The sequence below is a fragment of the Filicampus tigris genome, chromosome 10 (genome assembly GCF_054856515.1).
Source record: "Filicampus tigris isolate MCC_2025a chromosome 10, RoL_Ftig_1.0, whole genome shotgun sequence".
Classification (NCBI taxonomy): Eukaryota; Metazoa; Chordata; class Actinopteri; order Syngnathiformes; family Syngnathidae; genus Filicampus; species Filicampus tigris.
The window spans coordinates 465,001-486,422 of NC_141226.1; the positions used below are offsets into that span (position 1 = coordinate 465,001).

Here is a 21,422-nt window from a genome sequence, read left to right on the forward strand (position 1 = left end):
TGTAAGTTGTCTCTGCTTCCACCGGCAACACAACAAATCTATTCAACCATCGTTTGGTTTGCGATGATGTTATGATACACCAAAGCAAGAAAACACCGAGGTAGATTTGGCGTCGTCCGCAACGCAAATCTCAATCATTGAAACACTGTACGCAGCAACCCCCACCCATCAACATCGGAGAGATACAAAAAGATAACAGGATCTATTGCCCGGACAAAGGCTTCCAAATGTTTTAGGCACAGACTCCACTTCGCAATCGGCACGAGGGATTTATGTTAAATAACGTATCTTATGCAAATATACACTACTTTTACTAGCACAAAAATAGAAACCATGCTAAACATTATTACTGTGGCTTAAGTAAAATTTGTTGTGTAGTCTATAATATGAAGTCAATTTTTTTGTGTTCATTTTTGTTTCAAATTGCTTCAAATGCAATTTTCAAACATATTCATCGTCATTATATTGTAATACAATTTATATATGGCCTACTGTAATTTAGAAGTATTGTATAGATTACGTACTAGTATGGCCTACTGTAATTTAGAAGTATTGTATAGATTACGTACTAGTATGGAACAGTCAACATTTAAATTAGTTTGACCCAATCAGCATGTTAAATTTATAATTTATCAGAATCAAATTACTTTAACGTTGTTTACTGTGTAAATATTACTTTAAAAATAATACAAAAAAGGCTCCAGTCAAAGGTTTAAATGTATAGATGAATAGCATCTCTGTTATTCTGTCAAAATTGTCTTGGTTTTACTCCAAGAAGTTTACTACTTTGGCAAAAGTGCATAGCAAGTTAACTCGTTTCTTTATACAAGGAAACCATACTTCAATTTATACATTTGCACTTTAAATTTTTTGAAAAAATAATTAACTTAATAAATGTTGGTTCCAAAACGAACTTAAATTATCATAGCGTTTCAAAGAATTTTGTCTTTGTATTTTTTACATGTTCAAACCTGTTCTTGTTTTGTAGCAAAAAATAAATAATCGTTTGAATAATCGTGATTTCAATTATTACCAAAATAATCGTGATAATTTTTTCATAATCGAGCAGCCCTAGCTCCCACTACCACATTTCATTGTAGGGATTCTATTGGGCAGGTGATGTCTAGTGCCTAGGTTTCTCCACACATACCGCTTAGAATTAACAGCAAAAAGTTCAATCTTGGTCTCATTAGACCAGACAATTATTATTTCTCATAGTCTGGGAGTCCTTCATGTGTTTTTCGGCTAACTATGCGGGTGAGGTTTCCGTCGGGCCACTCTGCCATAAAGCCCCGACTGGTGGAGGGCTGCAGTGATAGTTGACCTGGTGGAACTATCTGCCATCTCCCTACTGCATCTCTGGAGCTCAGCCACAGTGATCTTTGGGTTGTCCTTTACTTCTCTCACCAAGGCTCTTCTCCCACGATTGCTCAGTTTGTCTGGAAGGCCAGGTCGAGGAAGAGGTGTGGTCTTCCCAAACTTCCATTTGAGGATTATGGAGACCTCTGTGCTCTTCGGAACCTTGAATGCTGCAGAAATTCTTTTGTAACCACTTCATGATTCTCATTTGCTCTGACATGCACTGTGACCTGTAAGGTCTTATATAGACTAGGGCTGCCATAAACGATTATTTTGCTAGTCGACTAATCACTGACAGTAGTCGCGATTAGTCTACTAATCGTGTAAATCGCAGCAAATCGCAGCAGCAACCTGCTGCTCTTATAATAAGCATAATTCACTTCCAGCTTAAATTCTTTATGTACAAACTAATAATGAAGACAAGATGATAGTACATTTAACTTGTATTAAACTTTGCAACTTAAGCCATCATCCCTGACATGTTTATAAATAAGTTACGGATTTAAATTAATGGCGATACTCTGGCCTTAAAATTGTTTGCTGTAATTCTTTAGTGCGTTTTAAAATTTAACCACAACTATACACTTTGCAGAGTTGCACTAATACAGTGAAATTATCTATGAATACAAAAAGCAGTACTTGTATACATATTTCACTCTTCTTGGGCACCAAGACTTCTTTTTTTTAACAGAAGGTAGTGAAATCAGAGGAGTAAATTGGGAAAATGCTCTGTGCTAAAGAAAACTAAAATAAACACTTGTATTGGTTTTTAATTTCGTGTTAATTTAAACTTCATCAAAAAGGTTTTGTTTTTCTTCACTAGTATGCATAATTTAAAAGTAGTCAATCGATCTACACAATCAAAATGTGGCATGCACCTGTAACAAGAAAAGGAAGACCTTTTTTTTGCACAATAACGTAATATATTAACAACAAACTTAATTATGGGTTTTATTGTTATGTGATGCCGGTGAGTGGCTCATATGTCGTTTTTATGTTGAGTGCTGATATTTCCCAGTTCATGAATGCACCACTCCGTTCGCGAGTGAGAGAAAGAGAGAGAGCAAGCGTGCGCTTCCTGCTTCGATGTCCACCACGGGCATAAACACACATAGTTTTGATTGTTAATCAACGCATATTTACTGAATAATGGCTGCTTAATCCATGGAAGATGCTACGACGTGTTAGCATACCAAATAGGAGCATTACATCAAACACACACTGTGTGTATACTAACTGCAGCTAGCTTCTAGACACAACTGAGCCTATGTCAGATATGAAATCAGGCGTAAGCCGTAACTTGCTTACTTTTGTTAAATGATTGCGCATCCCCATCGTGCTGCCATGAAAGGCAGATTTGCATTATATTGAGTAAGTATATTTAGTGAAATGCGCCGTAACTTTCGGACTCTGTAGCCAACACAAATTAGCCCTTACAGTGTAAGGTTTACACTACTTTACCCACAAAATGTCTGTTTACATCACCCGGATTACCACCACTGCGCATGTGCGTTGCAGATAGGAAAACAGGCAGCAGGAGAAGAGCGAGACGTGGCAGTCTCGAGAGAAAAATAATGTCCCAAATAAATAAATATTATAAATAAACGACGCGTCGCCTATTAAAATTAATTGTTGCCGATTTTGATCGTCGACGTCGTCGTGATTAGTCGACTAATCATGGCAGCCCTAAGATTGACAGGTGTGTGCCTTTCCTAATCAAGTCCTATCAGTTTAATTAAACACACCTGGACTTCAATAAAGCGCAGAACTATCTCAAGGATGATCTGAAGAAATGGACAGCATGTGAGTTAAATATGAAGGTTTGAATACTTATGACCATATATTTCAGTTTTTCTTTTTTCATATATTTGCAAACATTTCTACTATTCTGTCAAGATGAGGTGCTGAGTGTACATTAAGGAGAATTAAAATGAACTTTTTTGATTTTGGCAAATGGCTGCAATGACACAAAAAGTGAACAATTTCAAGTGGTCTTAATACTTTCTGTACCCACTGTAAATCATTCATTAAACCTGTCTTTAAATGTCTTAGTTGAAGTTTATTATTAAAACTTAAAACTATCAACTGAAGAAGTATCAATCAGTAAGTCCCTTGTGTACAAAACGTGACTTGTGTACAAAGCCTTACTTTAATATAATCATACTAAAAACTAGAGAATGCAATTCCTGGAGAAATTGCGTGTGAAGGCGAAGAAAGCTGAATGGAAACCGTGGAATGCGTTGGAATGAAGTAGAATAAAGTTGAATGACCTTGAACAAAAATAGGAAGTAAGGAAACAATGAAAAAAGGATGTCAGGGAAAAAAGAAGGAAAACAAAGAATGATGGAATCAAAGGAAGGGAGGAAGCGAGGAACCAAGATAGCAAGGAAAACAGGCAAGAAAGAATAGAATACAAAGAATACAAAATAGTAAGAAGGATAGGATGAGGTGAAGAAATGAGGATGAAAGGACACTAGGAAGCAAGGAAGGAAGGAAACAAGGAATCTCAGGGAGGAAGGAACCTGGGGATGAGAAAACAGGGTGTCCCAATATTTTTGAACAAAATGGCTGCTTCATTAGGGACACTTGGGGATGAAAAATCTGGATGTCCCAATACTTTGAACACAATGGCCGCTTTTTTAGGGACACCTGGGGATGAAAATTTTGGGTGTCCCAATACTTTTGAACAACATGGCTGCTTCATTAGGGACACCTGGAGATGAAAATTCTGGGTGTCCTAATACTTTTGAACAACATGGCCGCTTCATTAGGGACACCTGGGCATGAAAATTCTGAGTGTCCCAATACTTTGAACAAAATGGCCGCTTCTTTTGGGACACCTGGGGATGAAAATTCTGGGTACCCCAATACATTTGAACAACATGGAAGCTTCATTACGGACACCTGGGAATGAAAACTCTGGGTGTCCCAATACTTTTGAACAACATGCCCAAGATGGCCGCCGCACTGGGGAGACCTCGGGGTGAGTATCCCCAGTCTAGCTAATGTGCCTGCCCAAGATGGCCGCCGCACTGGGTAGACCTCGGAGTGAGTATCCTCATTCTAGCTAATGTCCCTGCCCAAGATGGCCGCCGCACTGGGAGACCTCGGGATGAGTATCCCCAGTCTAGCTAATGTCCCTGTCCAAGATGGCCGCCGCACTGGGGAGACCTCGGGGTTAGTATCCCCAGTCTAGCTAATGTCCCTGTCCAAGATGGCCGCCGCACTGTGTAGACCTCGGGGTGAGTATCCCCAGTCTAGCTAATGTCCCTGTCCAAGATGGCCGCCGCACTGGGGAGACCTCGGGGCAATAACACTGGTCCACTGGAAATGAATGGTGAATTTTTGTGTTTTTTTTAAGTGTGAATGAGTTGAATGTGTGGACAGAAGAAATGGTGTAACTGTGAAAAGTTGAATGTGCCAATGGAAATGAATGGTGAATTGTTGAATATTTGTGCGGTTTTTAAGGTTGAATAAGTTGAATGTGTGGAAAGTCAGAATTTTGGGGGTGTTGAAAAGCTGAATGTGAGCTGAATGAGTTGAATTACTTGAATTTGTGGAAATTGGAATGGTGTAAGTGCAAAAAGTTAAATCTGCCAATGTAAATGAATGGTGAATAGTTGAATTTGTGTGGGTTTTTTAAGGTTGAATGAGTTGAATGTGTGGGAAGTAGGAGTTTGGGGGATGTTGAAAAGCTGCATATGAGTTGAATGACTTGAATTAGTGGAAATTTATGAAGGTGTAAATGTGAAAAGTTGAATGTTCCAATGGAAATTAATGGTTAGTAGTGGAATTTTTGTGGGGTTTTTTTAAGGGTGAAGTTAAAAGTGTTGCAAGTAGGAATTTGGGGGTATTGAATTTTTGTGGGGTTTTTAAGTGTGAGAATGTGTGAGAAATAGGAATTTTGGGTGTGTTGAAAAGCTTGAACAATATGAGTTGAATGAGATGAATGTTGTGAATTTAAAATTGGAATGATGTAAATGTGGTTTGTTGAAAATGGCAATGGGAATGAATGGTGGAATTTTGTGTTTTTTTTACGGGTGAATAAGTTTAATTCATTACTTCCGGCGCCGCGCGAGTGGCAGCCCGCTACAGTAGCTCCGGCTCATCGGTGAGCCTTTTCGTGTGTTTTTGTTCTTTAATATTACTCTACCTCATACCTTTTTCGTATAATTGATAGTCGTAACTTGCGTAGCAATGGACACCCAAACTGCGGTATTCTTGCTGCTGCTGATGGCTATTTTTTGCGCGATCGTGTCCGGCGACTTGGCTCGGAGCCGAGCCCCCATTGTTTACAGCCGGAATCAGCTGTTAGCACTCCGTGCTAACCATGCGCCGGCTCCCGGGGCGAGACCCGATATCCCCCGTGAGCTGAGGAGGAAGAGACGGGGATCTCGTGCGGGGGTTAAACGCAGGGAAAGGAGGAGACGGTACCATCCCGTCCTCCCGTCTGTTATCATGGGGAATGTTAGATCGCTCCCCAACAAGATGGACGAGCTAGCGGCGCTTACCCGGCACGAGAGGGACTTCCGGGAGGCTAGCCTGATGCTATTCACGGAGTCGTGGCTAACAACGCTAACACCGAACGCGGTCGTAGAATTGGACGGCTTCCAAATCATACGCGCGGACAGGACGCTGGAGAGTGGAAAGAGGAAAGGAGGAGGGCTGGCTGTGTTTGTGAACGATAGATGGTGTAATCCTGGGCACATCCCGATTAAGGAGCAGCTTTGCAGCAGGGATATTGAGCTGCTAGCTGTTGGCATGAGGCCATTCTACATCCCGCGAGAGTTTAGTCACGTGATCGCGGTGACTGTCTACGTCCCACCAGCTGCCAGCAGCGACACAGCCTGTGATGTCTTGACTGCAGCAGTGAGCAGGCTACAAACACAGCACCCAAATGCCCTGGTACTCATCTCTGGTGACTTCAATCATGCCTCCCCTTCCTCCTCTCTGCCTTCATTCACACAGTATGTCACCTGCCACACCAGAGACAATAAAACACTGGACCTTTTCTATGCCAACACCAAGGAGGCATACACATCACTGCCCCTCCCCCCGCTGGGCAAAGCTGATCACAACCTGGTGGCTCTCCAGTCTGTGTACAAACCTCTGGTCCGCAGGCAGCCAGCTGTGACCCGCACGGTTCAGAGATGGTCTGGAGAGGCCGAGGAGGCCTTAAAGGACTGCTTCAGCACAACTGTGTGGGAAGTATTCAGCGATGCTCACGGGGAAGACATTAGTAGTCTAACGGACACTGTTACAGACTATATAAATTTCTGCATGGAGAACACCATACCCACCAGGACAGTAAGGTGTTTCTCCAACAACAAACCCTGGATCACACCAGACATAAAAGCTCTCCTGAAGGAGAAGAGGAGGGCTTTTGCGTCAGGCAACATAGAGGAGCGGAGGACTGTGCAGCGCCAGCTGAGGAAGAGGATCAGAGAGGGGAAAAGGTCCTACAGGAAGAGGATGGAGGAGCAGCTGCTGCAGAATAACGCCAGGGGAGTCTGGAGGGGCCTGAAGACCATCTCAGGCCACGGACAACCCAAGGCCCGGACTGGGGGGGACCTGCAGTGGGCAAATGAGCTAAATCTCTTTTTCAATAGGTTCGATCAGATGCCTGCCTCCACTCCGTCTCTCCTGCTGCAGTCTCCACCTACTCCTCCTGCTGGGCGTGTCACCCCCTCCCCTCTTTTCTCCACAGTCTCCAGCTCCCAGCTACACCAGATAGCCACCACTCCTTCCTGTCCAGCCTTGGCCTTCACAACATCTCAGGTGAGGAACCAGCTGAAGAAGATGAAGGCGAGGAAGGCAGCGGGTCCAGATGGCATCAGCCCCCAGCTCCTCAAATCCTGCGCAGACCAGCTGTGTGGAATTGTCCAGCACATGTTCAACCTGAGCCTGAAGCTGGGCAGGGTCCCCCAGCTATGGAAAACATCCTGCCTGGTCCCGGTGCCAAAGACCCCCCACCCGAAGGAGCTCAACAGCTTCAGACCGGTGACGTCTCACCTGATGAAGACCCTGGAGAGACTGGTCCTTGTCCACCTGCGCCCCCTGGTGAGCTCCTCAATGGACCCATTCCAGTTCGCATACCAGCCTGGCATCAGTGTGGATGATGCCATCATCTACCTCCTCCACACTTCACTCTCCCACCTGGAGAAGGCGGGGAGCACTGTGAGGATCATGTTCTTTGATTTCTCCAGTGCTTTCAACACCATCCAGCCCACCCTACTGGGAGACAAGCTGGAGCGGGCGGGGGTGGCCCACCACCTCACCACATGGATCCAGGACTACCTCACAAACCGGCCACAGTATGTGAGGACACAGGACTGTGTGTCTGACGTGCTCCTCTGCAGCACGGGGGCCCCACAGGGAACTGTCTTGGCTCCCTTCCTGTTCACCCTCTACACCTCGGACTTCAACTACAACACCCCTACCTGTCACCTGCAGAAGTTCTCTGACGACTCTGCGATTGTCGGCCTCATCACAGGCGGAGATGATCGGGAGTACAGAGAACTTACTCAGGGTTTTGTGGACTGGTGCCAGCAGAACCGCCTCCTGATCAATGCGGGGAAATCCAAAGAAATGGTGGTGGATTTCGGTAGGCGCCAGCACTCTTCACCTGCACCAGTGAACATCCGGGGAACAGATGTTGAGAGAGTCTCAACTTACAAGTACCTGGGTGTTCATCTGAACAATAAACTGGACTGGTGCGACAACACAGACGCCCTCTATAGGAAGAGTCAGAGCAGACTCTTCCTACTCAGGAGACTGAGGTCTTTTGGGGTTCAGGGGACACTCCTCAGGAACTTTTATGACTCGGTGGTTGCATCGGTCATCTTCCAGGGAGTGGTCACCTGGGCAGGCGGCGTCTCGGCCCGGGACAAGAAGCGGCTGGACAAACTGGTCAAGAGGGCCGGCTCTGTCCTGGGCTGCTCCCTGGACTCTGTGGACTCGGTGGGGGACAGGAGGATGTTGGCCAAGCTGTCATCAATGCTGGGCAACCCGGACCACCCCCTCCAGGGCACCCTAACAGCACTCCACAGCACCTTCAGTGACAGACTGTTACACCCTCGCTGTGCAAAGGAGAGATTCCGCCGTTCCTTCTTGCCTGCTGCTGTCAGACTCTTTAACAAGAACATTGTGTAGTCTCTACAAACTGGCGGTCATTAGTGCAATTGTGCAGTCCTGCACCTGAGCTCGTATCGTCCAATACCCAATATTCCCCACTACTGTAATACCGTGCAATACTCAACATTCCCCACTACTGTTAGTCTAGTTTTATTTTTATCCAATGCTGTTCCTTACATTTCACTACAGCACTGCAGCACTGTCACTTAGAGTATTTTTTCCTCTGTACTATGTACAGGCCGAAATGAGTGTTCCTCATATTTTTTATGTAGATGTAGGTTGGTGTGTATACACATGTGTATATACACATGTTACTGCGTATATCTACATAGGTTTGATTCTAAATGTTTGCCGTCAATGTTATACATTAATGGCCACATTATGCCGCCGCCCCTGTGTGACCTATATCTTTGCTACTGTAACAATGAAAATTTCCCCACTGTGGGATCAATAAAGGCATTCTTATTCTTATTCTTATTATTCTTAATTTTGGGGAAATAGGAATTGTGGGTGTGTTGAATAGCTTTACCAATGTGAGTTGAAAGAGTTGAATCTTGTGAATTTGAAATCGTAAATTTTCTCAGCGAAAAAAAAGGAAAGACTGTCGTGAATTTTTAAAATATATTGAAGTTGGAATGGTGAGAATCGGTTGAAAAATGTGGAAGTAGAAGAATCCCCAAAAAGTGCGAGGAATAAAATATAATAATAATAATAATAAAGTGGAATGGTGTAGAATAACATATGTGTGAGGGCCTTCGCCTTCACACAATGATTGTAAATGTACTATAACATGTTTTCACATGCTCCGAACAACATTCACAAATTGTTTGACAATTTGATATATTGCCCACCTGTAGTTATTTCACAGTGCAGGCTGATGATGTGATATTACATTTTATCAAGGCACACAGTTAGGGAAAAAGTCTGAGTGCTAAAAGTTAACTATTTCTTGCCAGATCTGTGAAACTATCAACATACCACTGTCTGTTAGTGACCACCCAGCTATTAGAAGATCCACGAGAGAGAAAGTCATCAATGGAGGAGCCATTCTGGCTTATCAGCTTCAAAAAAATATTTAGCAGCAGTCTACTCATTGAGAAAAAGACTGTTGCCGTCATATTTGATTGAACTCCAGATGCTGAGAGGAGGTGTGCTAAATGTCCCTTTTCAATAAAGAATATACACATTTGTAAATATCTGTTGCTTTTTCAAAGATCTTTTGTAAAAATCCACTTAAAATTGATAGGAAAAGCTTGCTTAATTGTAAACAAATGGGATTTTGAGCAAAAAAAAAGCAACTTTCTTTAATAATTATTAATTGTTTCGAGGTAAAACATTTTGTTTTGATACATTTTTGTGGTGGACACAACCAACTTGGTCAACTTTTTTTCCCAGCCCTAGCTGTAACATAACAAAAAGGGGAAAGACTGAAATGCTGTGACTACTTTCTGTTTGTACTGTAGTTTATCATAGGTGATAAGTCATCATATCAGATATTCTTTCAGTGCAGAAATGAGTTTCTGTCTGCAGGGCCAGAAGAACTTCCGTCAGTGCTGTCAGGTCCTTCTGAGGTTGTCTGATCAGTTAAGAGATGGCTGGAGTTGGGAGCCCCTGCAGGTGAGGAATTTTTCACAATGACAAAAATAACTGTGGTACATGTGTGACTAATGTGAGTTCATCGTTAGGGTTCAGAGGATGGCTACATGAGAAAGACTGCTCTCAGGTCAGTCTTCATCCCTTCCAGGGCTACACGAAATCATGACTCCTCTCGTTCCAACCAAGAATCACACACTTCTTGCCACAGCATATGTGATCAACTAGAAAAGGTGAAAAGTTGCAAGAAATTTTGTCCGTCTTGAAAAATGTTATTCTTTTTTTTTTTTGTTTTTTTTTGTTTTACCTTACTCTCCAAATATTTATAGATGTGACGATGATGTGGTTACGATGTGTCCACACTTTTTCAGTATACGAGCTACTTAGAGTATAAGGTGATCAAGTCGAAGTGATCTACCTACTTTACTTTATTTAAAAAGATACTTAGAATTGTTTGTAGGTACAATATAAATTGGTGTACTTTGCATGACTGCATGAACTGATACTGCACAGTACCACTAGTGTACATTTTCTGTCCTTACTTGATGACTTCTTCTAAATGGAATCAGCCAGGGGATGGAGTCCGGGACTTGTGCGCATACCCCCCCAATGAACATAAGTCATGTTTTCAGAAGATAAGTTGTCATGTTAACTTCAGTGCTTGCCATTTCCCTCTATAACACATTGACCGCTGTGAGGGCTGCCATTGGAATTTTCCCTATCAGGGTTTGTTCTAATGCTTCCCACCCTGCATTATAGTTTGGCAAGCACAAACAAATTAAAGGTCGAAGTTGGGCTGCATAATAGTAATCTTGCATGCATGGGAGTCCCATCCCACCCCCTCCTTTACTCAATTGCAGTGTTTTATATTTAATTCTGGCTCGGTGTCCTCGCCACAAATACCTTGAAATTAAACGATTCCAATCATTGAAATATTTAGGTGGTATTTTGAATGGCAGACATTGAAAAAGGTAGAGCAAACGTGGAAGCACATTCATCCTAATTGATTCCACCCGTGAGCTCAAACTTAAGTAGGGAATGACATTCCATCTTTGGAGGTCTGATTTTAACTCCAAGTTAAATTGGTCACAGTTCAGATCAAGCAGTTTGATGAAGTCTCTTGATAATGTCACACCCAGGTATCTGATCGTCTCCGACACCCAGTTCCACTTGTACATCCTCTTAACGTTGGGTGGTGGATCGTAGTTAATTGTAAGCACTTGAGTCTTGTGTATATTAATTTTGTATCCTGTCAGTGTACCATATTCTTTGAGCATGTCCATCAATTTCGGTAGAGTCCGCGTCGCGTGTGTTATACTCAGCAATAGGTCATCAGCGAATAAAGATAGTTTTTGCTCCCCAGATGTCAATCTCACCCCCTTGATATCTTGCCTCTGCCTGATCCACTGGCTCAAGGGTTCTATAAACATTGCAAAAAGGAGCGGTGAGGCACAGCATCCCTGTCTCATACCCCTCTCCAGGTTAAAGTAGCAGGTCAAGTCCCCGTTAATCTTGATTCTGGCAGAAGGAGATTCATACAAAGCAGAAAAAACATCGATCAAACTTGTGTGGAAGCCAAATTTCGCAAGTACCTTATATAAGAAAGACCATCTCACTGAATCGAATGCCTTCTCTGCATCCAAGTTTAAAATTAAGGTCTAAAATTTTTGTTCAATAACTCGGCTCTCATTACGTGTTGCGTTTTCCTGGTGTTATCTTGAGTTTGTCTTAGCCTGATAAAGCCTGTTTGGTCCATGTGTATCAAGTCAGGGAGTATAATTTCTATTCGTTTTGACATTATGGAGGTAAACAGTTTGTAGTCAATGTTCAGAAGACTAATTGGGCGGTAACTGCCACATTCTAATATGTCCTTCCCCTCCTTAGGGATAATTGAAGTTATTGCCTCCCTCCATGATGGGGGGATAACCTTCTTTTCCAAGACCCAGTTAAATGTCTTTAGAAGTGTTTGAGTAAGTTGGTCTTGCATTGTTTGATACCACTCTGTGTTTCAATTGTGTTGAAACCATCTGGTCCTGAAGATTTGCCCTTCTTTAACCTCCCAATCACTAGCCTTAGTTCTGCTTCTGTTATTCTGGACCTAAGTTTTTCGTTTTGATTGTCAGTAACCCTTGGTAGATGTAACTGAGACAGGAAAGCATCGATCTGAGTCTGATTACCAGTTTGATACTGAGAATATACATTTTTATAATAGTACTTACTAGGGATGGGAATTTTGACTAATTTGCCAATGTAATGCATGGCATCTATTATGAATAATGTAATGAGTAATGGTACTGACTCCCAGTCCAGCAGGGTCTCATTCGCCAGCACCATGTTAGCGGCATTATCATGCGACAACTTTATTTTCTAGGGCCTACGTACCCATCACACTCTGCAGGTGAGCGGCCAACTTTTCAGCTGTGTGTCTTTCCTCCAAGGCGCATGTCTGAAAAACACTGCTACGGAGATGTCCTTCGTCCACATATGACACGTTATAGTCATCTAAGAATCGGTGGCTATGGACGTCCATCCGTCTGTAGTTATGGCCACATCGTTGACCCGCTCAAACGCTTGTAGCATATACTCGTATTCGGTTATGATTAATCTCGAGTTGTGGCGTGATTGTTTTGCAACTTAGCACCATGTAGTCAGGCTCGATATACAGCATTAATTTTTTGAACCCTTTGCCCTCAACAAAAGAAAGCGGCAGCATATCGCGGGCAGTCATTTCACAAATTAGTTGGGTAATCTTTGCTGTGCGGTGAGCATCACAGCGCCTGGAACAAACACTCTCATGCTCGTCTGCCTGGCCCCACCACCATGCCCACTGGGCCCGGCTCTGCCATCATTGAACTGTAGGTTCAGCATAAACTCGCTTATAACTACTGTACCGGAGCGATGAGAAACCACATTCAAAGGAAACACCTCGATGTGCCAAACGGTGCTGGGGTTTTTCCGTGGTAGCTTCGACATCTTCAGAATTTACTTTTCTAAGTATTATTTCCCAAACTTAGTGTCCCCGCCCCCTACGATGTGTGTGTGTGTGTGGGGGTAGGGGTATAGCAATTCTCTCTCTTGGTGCTCAGCTTGTTTACAGAGGCAGAGGCGTGAGGAACAAGATGCGTAATGCAGTGTTTAACTGACTAATAATATACTAAACGTTTAATAAATCGTAGACGGTTAAACGACTTGTCGCGCACATCCCTAGTGCTTACTTGTATTGGGCATTAAAACAAAAACAATGCTTCTATCTAACCACAGTGATGTAGCCAACAAGCTACAATCTGATATGAGTTGATTTTTAGCACACCTGCTCGTCATCGAAGCGAAGAATCTGCCGTTGTTTCTTGACGCGGAGGCAGTGCCCAGGGACCGTCCACAAATTGCAATACCATGACGTTATTGAGCAGTATTTAACAACAAATATTTCTGGAAAAAACAGAAAATTATATTTCCATCATATACGAGTTGTAGTATAAGCAGGTAGCCCTCATCTATATGTGATGTGACTTTTGAGATCTAATGATGAGCACTCATTAATTTATTGAGTATTGATATAAACTCCCCTCAAAAATCTAATTTATTATTATTTTTCCCCAAAATGAGGGTTTTTCCCCAAAATGAGAGTTTTACTGTAACCAGCTGGAGATTGTCAATATCTGTAACTATTGAAGAAACTTAACAAGGAATAATAGAGACGTTTTTTTTTTTTCCATAGTTCATTTTCTTGTCGGTGCTTGCTATTTGTTGACGGTCCCTGGGCACACGTCTCAGCAGAGGCTGTTGAAAAAGCACAAGACAACCGCACCTTTACTGCTGAGACCACAAATTGTGTTTCTTAAATTCAAGTTGTAGCTATTCGGCTACCTTACATAGATTGTAAAAAGCCATCGTTTACGTTGCAACGACGTTGCATTTTGGAGTTATTGATGGATGGATGAATGGACATCTCAGAATGTGGCAATCTGGTGCTAACTTTGCCTGACTTGAGAGTGGGGTCCAGGAAGAAGCCATTAGGATGTTAAAGGAGAACTGCCAGAAGTAATACAATACATTTTTGATAATATTCCGCACCCATTTTTAGATATGTCACACTTAGAGTAACCAGATTCAAACTCACCAGATGTGGGACAGCTTTCCACAGAAATCCAGCTTTTGGGGGACAATGTGGGACGCAGCTGACGCTCGCGACGGACACCAAAAATGCATATGACACAGCTTGTCAACTGTTCAGTAACATATAATAAACTGTAACAAAATAACAATTATAGATCTACAAATAAAAACACAGAACACAGAATTGCACTTGAATTATCTGCACTTAAAAAAATACAAAACAAACTGCTAGTAAAAAGGTAAATCTCTGAGACATTAATATCAATAGAACAGGGGTGGAGCCAGAATGTGGCTAATGGGTGGATCTTGAAAAATCAGGGTGGGCCTGAATATTTCTCTCACTGAGCACAATCCTCCTATCCCGTCACATCGTATATTCAAATAAAATGAAAAATTGAATAATATGAAGTTCAGATCCTCCTTAGACAATTATGCTATTCTTAATATTCAGTACAATAAAAAAACACAACGAAGCACAAATTCAAAAATAATTTCATAATTCATCATACTTCAACATCAACAATTTAAAAGTAAATATTTTTTCATGAATCTCACTGGGTGGGCAGTCTGTCAATCTGGGTGGGCCTGTGCCCACCCAGACCCACCCATAGCGCCGCCCTTGCAATAGGAGCTCACAATAAAGTCTGAAATTAGTCGGTCTCATCATATCTTGAGGTAGATGCACTTTAACAATAGGCACACTCACACAATAGAACCTTGTCAAATCTCAAGTCAACATGTCGAGCATGAAGTGCAGTAGGGCTATTCGATTTTGCCTAAGAAAATCCAGAATATTTTTCTCTCAAACCCGATTTTACGATTACGATTTCTTTGTAAAATAAAAAATAATGAAAAATGAAGTATTTTTAATGTCTTTTATTTAATCTTAATTTTTCTTTCTTTGAACTCCAAATGCCAGTCACTTTAACTTAATACACACAGAACAATCCATTGGGATTAACAGCATTTTACTTACACAATAGATTTCAGATCTGTTCTTAATTAAACCAATAATGAAAGAAGAAAGTGCATATACCATCTGAAACAAAATCATCACCATGAGAGAAGGTAGACAGTTGGTAGAAACCAAACAGTCTGTCAGCAAGTCATTTTGCCAACCAGCTTGTGACTAGCCTTTCATCTTTCTCAATGGTCTTACTTAAACATAAATCAATGATTAGTTTAAAACTGTCACCCAATAATACAATGCACTGTCAAGCTTAAGTACAGATGCATAGTCATGACCAGAGGTCTGTTGTAGAGGAGGAGGAAAAAGGGACGCCTTTCAGATGTTGAGTAACTTGCTCACGGGTTGTATTGTACATGCGGGGCACACACTACACTACAGATCTATATTTGCACGATTTAGTACCTAAACGCTCACTTGCCTGAGCAAATAGCAGTAGCACCGGTGTAGTTGTAGTTTTTCCGGACTGCGCGCTCGTGGGAGGAAGCGGAAATGCAGAGGAAACTACGGTGGCTTAGATACTCCAGAAAAAATAAATAAAAGAGAACCGATTTGAATATTTCAACAATTTTATCCAGAAAATTCGGTTTCAGTTCAAAATCGCTTAATCGAGCAGCCCTAAAGTGCAGTAACAAAGTAAAGTAACAAAGACAGGCTACTACAACTACTCCAATTCAAATTATTTTCAAATTAATTCAGCCACAGCATAAAACGAAAATAAAACAAGAAGTATATCAAAAATAGTCAGGAGATAACTACTGTACTGTAATATAAATACTGTAACTAGAATAAATTCAGTTGCAAACAAACGTGTCCACCATAGCAGCACTATGCACTTCCAGAAGCAAGGAAAGCACTGATGAAACATTTTAGGTTATGTCCATCACAACTCAAGTCTGTCAGTTTTCTCCATAACAGCAACAGCAGCCACAAAGTTCACAGAAAGCTTTATCTGACTCTTGTTTCACTGGCTTCACCCACGGACAATGAGTTCCCAGACCTTGTTGTAACTGCATTTCATTTTCTTTGCAGTCTTCTTACTTTTCTTAGTCCTCCATTTTCATTAATTCATCACAAATTACTGGAACGCGTCGCTAAAATGGTTGTTTTTGGTAGGCGTATCTTTAAAAACAACTATTGCCTGCATGTGCACCCGGCTATTTGATTGACAGCATACCCTACCTCTCACAGCCCACCCACGCACACAGACAGTCACACCCGCCCGAACACCATACACCCGCCAGGCCCACACATACACACACACACACACGCACACACACACGCACGCACACACACACCCCCGCACACACGCCCACCCACGCACACACGCCCACCCACCCACACACACACACACACACACACAACCCGAGACCCGCCCCCATAATAGCCTCCACTGTGTGTTGTCTGCTCTCAGCACACAGGCGTTTGATAAAAAAACAAGATTTTGGACGCACATTTGAAAATTGGTGCCTGCCGATCAGACATGCGGGACAGTAAGTCAATTTGCGGGACGCATCAAAAATCATTTCAATGCGGGACAGTCCCGCGCAAGTCGGGACATGGTCACCCTAGTTACAGTATACTGTAATCCCCTTGTTGCTTCGTTTTAGATGTGATTTTTATGCAGTATTTCTATTGTTTATCGCAGGCAAAAGACGTAGGGGAGATTGTCGTCCTGCTGATTGTTTTCTTTAAAAAAAAAAAAAATTAAACTCAGAGACCCATTAAATTGTTTGGAGTTTGAAACGGGGTTATTATTGTTCGCTTTCTTCACTCTTTAAAATCATTTTTATTTTGGCATCGTTTCAACATGCCAAAATAACGCCTTCTACTCGTTGACAGCATCCCTCCTGCGGCGCACAGATGCTTTTTTGGGGGGCGGGGCCGAACGAGGGCGGGGGGCGACAATGTTCATGAATATGGCCGGAGGGTCGAGGCCGGAAGGGTACCCAGGTCAAGGGTGGAGGGTAGCGGCCAGACCGGCAAAAAAGGGGCAAGTGCCCAGCTCTGGTTCCAACAAAAAAATGCTCACTATAGCCCCTACTCCACCAATAAGCCCAGGAACTTTTTGTTCCTGGTAATATAAGTTCCTGTGGCCCAGGTTGTTTGCGTCTCCACAGCATCAAATCGTTCTTGGTAAATTATGCAAATGAGACTGATGACACATCAGTGGGAGGTGTTGTGTTACTTCCCTACTCATTACAGACACCCTACATCAACATCATTGCAGGTAGGGAATAATTAAGTGACCTTTAAAGATAGCATATTAATAATATAAATTTGTTATTGGTGAACTTTAAAATATACAATCAATATTAAAGTGTGTCAACATGAAAATCAGAGTGAAAGTATTGTTGCTTAATGCTTATGTAAACTTACCTTTTTATTTACTCTTTATCTTTTATAAAGCAGTTGAAAACTATTCTCATTTGCAATGTCATCCAGGCCGCAAACAGTCTTTGAGGCAGTGATTTACAGACATATTTATGTACCGGTATTTTTTAATGAAAAAGATTTTCCCTAATATACATAAAAGCTGAACCTATTTTTAGCCTGTCATTGAAAGTAATATGTACGTAAGATATAGCTTGTGCATATATGTTGTTTTTATAGGAGTATATGTATTTGTTTTTATTTTGCCATGTTTTAATCTGCTGTCTGTAGCCTGGTCAGCATTGCAAATACCGTACCTGGATTAAAAGTTAAATAAATGAAATACATGGCTTCATTAACAGCTGTTATGCAGTTTTTAATTACAGCAGCGTGAAGTAAGTTTGGGGGAAAAAAATTATACATTGAGACTTTTTATTTGTGCACATTAAAAGACAAAATACACACAGCCAGAAGCCGGGCTGAATTTTCAAGTCTTGCACCCCGGACCAACTCGGCATCGTAATTTTCTAGTCTTGCACCCGGACCAACTCGGCATCGTTCGCAACTTGGAAAAGTGTCTGGCTTGCCACACGTCATTTTCTGCCACAGTGAACTCCTGGCTTGCGATTTCCATTTCTGCGATTGATCCAAGGTCCCATCCCCTACGCACTTTCCTATTGACATGATAGAAACACAAATTTAATAACGGAATTGTCCTGCAAGTTACTGTAAGCGAAACATCTTACTGACATGGGCAAACGTTGGAGGAGGGATGCTTCTTGGTAGCCTGATGGAGAGCTCACACTTGTCCCTGCATTGGAAACTTCTTCAGCATGTGCAACAGCTGCAAATCAAAAAACGTGCAGAAAAATGTCATAGTTTAGTATTAGTTGATATAGGTCAGTGATTTATGCAGACATTTGCATTTTATGTTCAACAGTTGGTTTTCTTTAGGTATATTTATTCAGGTGCATTTTTTTATTTAACGTGCAATATTTTCTTTTTTTCATGAGTACTGTACTTGAGTTCATAAAGGTGGAAGCTATGTTGAAGAGGCAGAGCCTTACCTTTGGCATCAGCCTGTTATTGCTATAAGTAACTTAAAAGTGCTACTGATATTGCTGCAACAGGTGACAAACTAAATAAAACCACACCAATTATTTCTGTGAGGACAACAGGTATTTTACTTTCATGCCTCAGAAACAGCAGCATAGCACATCCAGGATCCAGGAAGAGTTGATTGGTCTCCTTTTCCGCTAACATGTTGACATACAAAAGCAACATGAGTAACAGTAAATAATTTAAGTGCACACCCACTTGGATGTAAAATTATTCATATTTAAATCATCACTTGCAAAGTATCTGAAGTAACATATACACAGAAAATACATATGTTGAATAAACAGCCTATTTTCATAGCTTTTTGTGCTTGTGAGAGTGAGACATGGGATACATACTGTATTCACATGAATGTACATTTGTAATTAAGCAAGGTGCAGCATTTGTACTTCTACGTCACATTTGTATGCTGCCAGAGTGGCGGGCGGTCGAGTGAGTGAGATAACAGAAGTCCGTTATGTTTCCAATAAATGGTTAACACCTGTGCTGTTTATGGTTGCTCTAATCGGTCAACTTGAGATTTTATTTTGTGATACCGGCAGTGATTCAAATTTACCAGCGGCAAAAAAACGAATTTGTTTGAAAGCAGACGCTCACAATTGCTGTCAAATTTTCAACGTGACCACTTAACACCATCACAACATACAAGGTTATGATCTAATGACTTTATATCAGTTACTGTTTTCTTTTTACTTTTTGTTCAAGATTTAGTTTGCACTGCTGTTCAACATTAATCTGTTAATTATATAGGGATACAAATTTCATATACGTTGATGAAACATTATAGAACATTTTGCTGAGCGATATGTTGTAAACAAACTTGTCTCTTTGTTCGGAGTTAGCAAGCTAGGGTGAGCTCGAAAAGCTTTGACGGGTCATAAAGACGAGTTTATCTGGACACAAACCATTTCATGAAAGACGTTTTACACCATTAAACTAGTGATCGATGTACTGTGTCAAACAAAAGCAACATACTTTGCTACGAGACAAAGATCTAGCCAACATGCCCCCAAAGTAATTGCAGGCTCTTGATAGCATCAAAGTCCCCCCAAGCAACTGCCTCCTGTCCGGCGATGTTTGTCCCTTTTTCACCAAACTAGACATAAGTAGACCGATGACCAATAACGCTAACAATGGATAAGGCTTCTCCTCGTATTTTCCTTCCGCATGCGGCTGTCAAATATGCGCACTGCGTTCAAATAATCATACCAGTATTGATAACCGGCATCTGCGTTTTATTTGTTAGTACCGGCGGTATCGGGCAACTTTCCGATACCAGTATCTGTATCGGAACAACACTATCTTTAAGTAACTTAGACAATTGTATGTAATGAGCATGCAACATTTATATAGGAGCTGAATTGTGGATGATTGTACGGTGTTGTTGACTGAACATACTAATCGCTAATGCTATTCGCGGTTGGTTGCTTATCGTTAGCATGTCTGCCTGTTTGGTTCATTCTTGTTCAACCATCGTCTGTAAGTAACTTAGACAATTGCGTGTAATGAGCATGGCACATTTATATACGAGCTGAAGTGTGGATGATTTTGGATTGTTGACTGAACATACTAATAGCTATCGCTAATGCTAATCGCGATTGCCAATCGTTAGCATAAGCTCATCTTGTTCATGATTTTCAAATTTCTTTTGTTTCGACAATGACAATGACAATGATCTTCCTATTTTTTGTGAAGAGAAAACTCTCTTACTGTGCTGACAGTTTCGGCTGTCACTGCAGCCTTCCTCCGGAGCTGTCACTGCTTCCACGTGACGTGTCTAAAAACAGCTGACCCGGTCGGGGGAATCTTCAAAATAAGGCTCCCCGACCCGATCAAGGCTGCGCCCCAACCCGCCCCCGCAAATGCGCTATATAAATAAAATTGCATTGTATTGTATTATTTTGCTCCGGACACGTCACGTGGAAGCAGTGACAGCTCCGAGGAAAGCGGCAGTGACAGCCAAAACTGTCAGCGCGGTAAGAGAGTTTTCTCTTCACCAAAAATAAGAAGATCATTGTCATTGTCGAAACAAAAGAAACTTGAAACTCATTTAACGAATACGAAGACAAGATGAACATTATTGGATCGTGTTCATGTCTTTGAAAATACATGTGTATGTAATCCATAGATTGATTGTATTTTCGGTTTCTTGTGCAGTTTCACAATATAAACAGGCAACTTCGCTGCACACCTGGACTCAGTGGAGTTTGTTTTTGAATGTTTAGCTGTTTGGATAAGCTATCTTCCTCAACTAGCAAGGCCTTAACAGTCAAATTGTCTTTTTATCATACTATTTTAATTACGGCGGCACGGTGGTCGACTGGTTAGCACGTCCGCCTCGATCCCGGTTCCAGCCTCCCTGTGTGGAGTTTGCATGTTCTCCCTGTGCCTGCGTGGGTTTTCTCCGAGTACTCCGGTTTCCTCCCACATTCCAAAAATATGCATGGTAAGTTGATTGGACACTAAATTGCCCCTAGGTGTGATTGTGAGTGCGAATGTTTGTCTCTGTGTGCCCTGCTATTGGCTGGCAACCAATTCAGGGTGTCCCCCGCCTACTGCCCATAGACAGCTGGGATAGGCTCCAGCACGCCCCGCGACCCTTGTGAGTATAAGCGGTACAGATAATGGATGGATGGATATTTTAATTACTCATTTAACAAGACTTTAGATTTTAGCCGTTTAAATTATTCATGCATTTTAAGAGCTTTTAGTATTAACTTATGTTTATGTGGGTTACAATAACGTGAAATGATAGGTAATT

General features: G+C 41.8%; 1 protein-coding gene and 1 long non-coding RNA gene across 4 annotated transcripts in view; one reads left to right on the top strand and one right to left on the bottom strand.

Moving 5' to 3' along the window:
* The window catches only part of atg10 (ATG10 autophagy related 10 homolog (S. cerevisiae)), a 52,301-nt gene that overhangs the window by 4,789 nt on the left and 26,090 nt on the right, over positions 1 to 21,422 (top strand). For 2 of the 3 annotated variants that reach the window (XM_086042263.1, XM_086042264.1), the window contains exons 2-3: positions 10,024 to 10,110; positions 10,179 to 10,319. In XM_086042263.1, coding sequence (XP_085898389.1) covers positions 10,024 to 10,110; positions 10,179 to 10,319 — 228 coding nt within the window. Of the gene's footprint in view, positions 1 to 10,005; positions 10,111 to 10,178; positions 10,320 to 21,422 lie in introns of those variants that run through there. The other variant, XM_086042262.1, reaches the window with a different exon arrangement.
* Positions 17,958 to 20,454, bottom strand: LOC147140337 (uncharacterized). Its single transcript, XR_015088279.1, has 3 exons — positions 20,372 to 20,454; positions 18,293 to 18,386; positions 17,958 to 18,216 (listed from the first exon to the last, which is right to left on the bottom strand). It is a non-coding gene; the product is annotated as an uncharacterized LOC147140337 (long non-coding RNA).